Source organism: Pinus tabuliformis, chromosome 1_1 (assembly GCF_031772625.1).
Source record: "Pinus tabuliformis cultivar Carrire ecotype Pingquan chromosome 1_1, CPIR1, whole genome shotgun sequence".
NCBI classification, from domain to species: Eukaryota; Viridiplantae; Streptophyta; class Pinopsida; order Pinales; family Pinaceae; genus Pinus; species Pinus tabuliformis.
Window position 1 is genome coordinate 988,073,821 of NC_142297.1, and position 4,413 is coordinate 988,078,233.

The window sequence follows — 4,413 nt, forward strand, 5'->3', positions numbered from 1 at the left end:
GAATATATGGCAAATGATTTCATTACAGTCCAAAACAAAATGGAGTGGCTAAAAGGTAAAATTGAATGATTATGAATATGGGTCGAAGCATGTTGAAGGGAAATAATCTAAGAAATGAATATTGGGATTTGGGGAGAAGAAATTACTTGTGATGCTTATATTATTAATAGAAGTCCAACTATGAGTGTGAAGGACTAAGTTCCTGGAGAAGCTTGAAGTGGTAAGAATTGCAATATATCTCATTTAAGAATTTTTGGGTGTGTTTCTTATGCACATATACATAAAGACTTGAGAAAGAAGTTAGATGACACAAGTGAGAAGTGTATCTTTATGGGATACATTGAGGAGTCTAAGACATATAGACTCTATAACCCCATCACCAGGGAGTTCAAAGAATAATAAGCTTGGGATGGAAGCATAGATAAATTTGTTGCATAGGGAGTTGTAGATCAGAGAGAAGTACAAGGTCGATAGTTGATTCCATATACACCTATTGCAAGCAATTTAGGAAGACAATCAACATGAGATAACCATTACAGTTTAGAACACTGAGAACTGAAGAGCATGGAAAGCCAACAAGTTATGGTGGACAACAGCCAACATGATCAGAGGTAAATAAAGAATTTATTCCTATATTACCTACATTAAAGAACATAATTTAAGGCTAGAAGACTAGAAGCTTAAAAGAATTGTATTAGAATAGATCTAGTTTCAAATTTTGCTTTAATTGCATATGATATTGTAAATTTTAATGAATTTATTAAAGAATAAGTTTTGAAAAAAGCTATGGATTAAGAGATTGATGCTATTTTGGAGTTTTTAGATATGTATAAAAGTAAAAATAGTATAGATATTAAATAGATTTATAAAACTAAATTAAATATTGAATGTGAAATTGAAAAACATAAAACATGGCTGGTATGTCATGGATTATGATTATAGCGAAACTTTTGCTCTTGTACACTTGACATAGTAAGATGGTATTAGCTATTACTCCAAAAATAAATATTACTCCAAAAGTAAATTTAAAATGAATGTTAAATCTAAGTTGAAAAAGTTTGTGACAGGACATTAAAACGTATAAAATTAATGAACAACCAGATAAAAATTTACATGTTAAAAAAAACCATTTTAGTATATGAACCATTTTTTTTTTAAGAAATAATTTAACTTAGAAAATTTCACGATGGATTAAGCAAAATAGCCTCATTGACTCAACCCATCAAATTTCAAAAAAAAACCCATCAAAGTCCAAAAAAGCAGAACCAAGTTAACTCGATCACATGAAGCAGCACCGCCCCATTTGCCCAACCCTGAAATGGCAATTAACCGACTTAAAATTTGTGTAAAGGATAAATGGTCAGAAGGATGGATGCAGAATCGAAGTCGCAGCCGGCTGTAGCGGCATATTTTGCTGCAGTTGTAGAGTGTGATGAGGTGTGTTATGTCATGCATGGAGGTTATTTGTGAAGCTGCTGTTATGTATAGGTGGTCTTCATCGTTTCTCTGGTATGTGAGGTTTTTTTGGTTGTTAGCTGTAGCTGTGTGTTGTGTTATATTTTACATTCCTATATAATTATATAGGAGTTATTTTTAGTGAGATTTTTTTAAGTTCGGTTTTTTTTATTGAAATTATAAATTTGATGGGTAATTCCTGTATAATCTAAGTGTTTTAGGCCTTTTTCAAGGTGCTGAATCCATATCTACAATAAAAAGCACTTTAAATAACACAAATCAACATTTCACCTCAAATTTTAATGCTGAAAAATCTAAAAAATCATATTATAATCTATCCACAACTTTTTCTTTTTTTTTTTAATTATGAGAAGTGTAAAAAATAATTCAAATTCGAAGGTATAATTATGTGTGATAATCTTCACTTATGCATACTTAAACTTTTACTCGGGGGAGGCACTCACACTTAAACTCTTTGCAGTAGAATAGACTCCCATACATTTCACCTAATTGAGCATCGATTATAGACTATAAACCATATGGAGACACACCATAAAATTTGATCATATAAAACCAGGTTTAGGACGCCATTGCAAGCTAAACTTTCAGAAACAAGGAAATTATTTCTTCTAATTGAGTATTGGTTATAGACTATAAGCCATATGGAGAGACGACATAAAAGTTGATCATAAAAAACCAGGTTCAGGACGCCATAGCAATGAAATTTTCAGAGACAAGGAAGTCGGTTTGTAGAGAAAAGTCATCATAGGGTTTCATTTATCACATCAGCTTGAATTAGTTGACCAACCAACGAATATGCGGTATTCTATAACTTCATAATTGAATCTACAGTACTCTATCACTTGATAATGGAATCTGAAATGGTGATGGTGTGGCCAAAAGAGCACGAGGAGTGGCAATCTGCTGGCCAAACAAAAAGTCCATCGATAGCGTAGGCATCTCTAACTGCGGTGGCTTGCAGGCTTTATAGGTTTTCAATGCTGTAGGTTCTTGATCTTCAGAAAAGATGATCGGTTCGAGGAAGTCGAAGAGACTAGATTCATCCTTCGTTTTATCTAGAGGGGAGCATTCACCCTTACCATCCACATATTTTAATGAAGAAATTTTAGCGTCTACCACTGGATTTGATAAGCAGCTGTCGTTAAAGGTCATGGATTGAGATTTATCTCCATACATCTCACTTGAAACAACCGGTTCTTCTTCATCAATGTCATTAGATTTTGCTCGTTGTTCCGACGACTTCTGGGTAGCAGTCTTTCTGTATATCCTACATAAAACGAAGTCCCTCTTATTCTGCATATGCCAACTTACATTTCTTCAGTAAAACCGCTCAAAATAATAACTTTTTGTTTTAAGGCACGAAACCTTCCATTCCTCTAAGCAACAACTCCTTATTTTAAGCCAGAAAACCTTGGATTTGGTAAATGATATGTGATATCAAACACATTTTTAATTGTCAACCGAAAAACATTTTCTTCTGATCCATCAAGGGATATTAAGTAGTAATTTACAGTGATATATCGATGTTTATTAAATTGAACTCGAAGGTGAAAAACAATTTCTTTAGGCATATTGCTTTCTTACTTACAAAAAAAAAATTAGCATGAAAGAAGAATGAAAAAGAATTGCAGAACTGATCACCTCGGATGCGGAGAAGGTGAAATCTGGTATCCTATACTCGTTCATGATCCAGTCGGTCTTCTGCCCGTAACGACCTTTCCCTTTATAAAATACCAGAATTTTCTTTAGACCGATGCACTGAAATAGCTCGTTGCGAACCGCTCTGTCTGTACCGGTGGCCTTCCAGTGACCGGACGCCGTCAGTCTGTTAGTCCGAGCGCATTCCTTATGATATCTCGGAACGAAGAAGAACCATTGTCGCGCTCCAGGATCATGAGCCAAACCTGCTAGGGTTTAATAATATTATGGGAAAATTAGATACAAATTCAAACCGGCGAAGCAGCAAAAAGTAACTCTACCTGGTCATTTCCAGGGACCATAATGACGAGACGGTATGTAGTGGGTTAATGAATATTGTCTAAGTTTAATTTCAAATACGTGTACCTGGTAATTCCCAGGGATCATATTGATACAAGTGTAATGTTGGTATAATTTTATCGAAGTTCACTTGGTGGCCGGCCTGGATTTTTTTCTTCACATAGAAAGTCAGCAGCTCCTCTTCTGTGGGATAGAATCTGAAGCCAGGAAGGTCCATGAACTCTCCCCGGAGCATCCCATCGTTGCAATTATTATCCGACATGGCCATCTGAATAACCACTCATGCAAATTGCCTTAGCCCGCATCTATATATATAAAAACAGTATTCTGTTTGGGAATGCCTGTGGATTACTCAGAGCATGTTATATAATGCTTCAAATAATTTAACACGCAGATGGCACGCGCTGTGAGGAAAAAAATGCATGGAGGAGAAAGAGAGATCGGTCCACACGTAAAGGACGTACGAAATACTATTCAATGTGGGTTAGCTGCTCTGCCGTCCAATTGTTTTGGAAGTTTTTGCTGAACTTCAAACATTTATAAATCTGTCACATCATGAAAAAGAGAATACTATTCCGTGTGATAGACAGTCTTCTATACATAATAGGAATCGGCGGCTCCAAGATAACAGTGAAAAGCTGTGTCCCTTATCATATTTACTAAATTTCGTTACTGCTGCATGACCGTTCACATTCTCGGGTTCGATGCTGAAAAGAATAATAGTCAAGGTCCTTCCAAGCTCTTCCTCCGCGTATTCATAGCAGTGCAGTCTTCATAGTCATCATCTCCTGGAAATTTCGATGTAGATGTATTGCATCTTCGTGTCCCGTGCAAAACAATATTATTTATGGGATATATTTATCTTAAATTTAGTTTTAGAAGAATATATTAATGGTGGTTTCTTTTACTTATTTTTACGATTTATGATGGATATGCGAT

General features: G+C 35.2%; 1 protein-coding gene across 1 annotated transcript; it reads right to left on the minus strand.

Moving 5' to 3' along the window:
- Positions 1 to 2,278: 2,278 nt before the first annotated feature.
- LOC149217854 (NAC domain-containing protein 22-like) lies at positions 2,279 to 3,721 on the minus strand. The gene is made up of 3 exons (XM_089391439.1): positions 3,541 to 3,721; positions 3,118 to 3,380; positions 2,279 to 2,769 (listed from the first exon to the last, which is right to left on the minus strand). The coding sequence occupies exons 1-3, from the start codon at positions 3,707 to 3,709 to the stop codon at positions 2,302 to 2,304; spliced, it is 900 nt and encodes a 299-aa protein (XP_089247565.1). The 5' UTR covers positions 3,710 to 3,721; the 3' UTR covers positions 2,279 to 2,301.
- Positions 3,722 to 4,413: the final 692 nt, after the last annotated feature.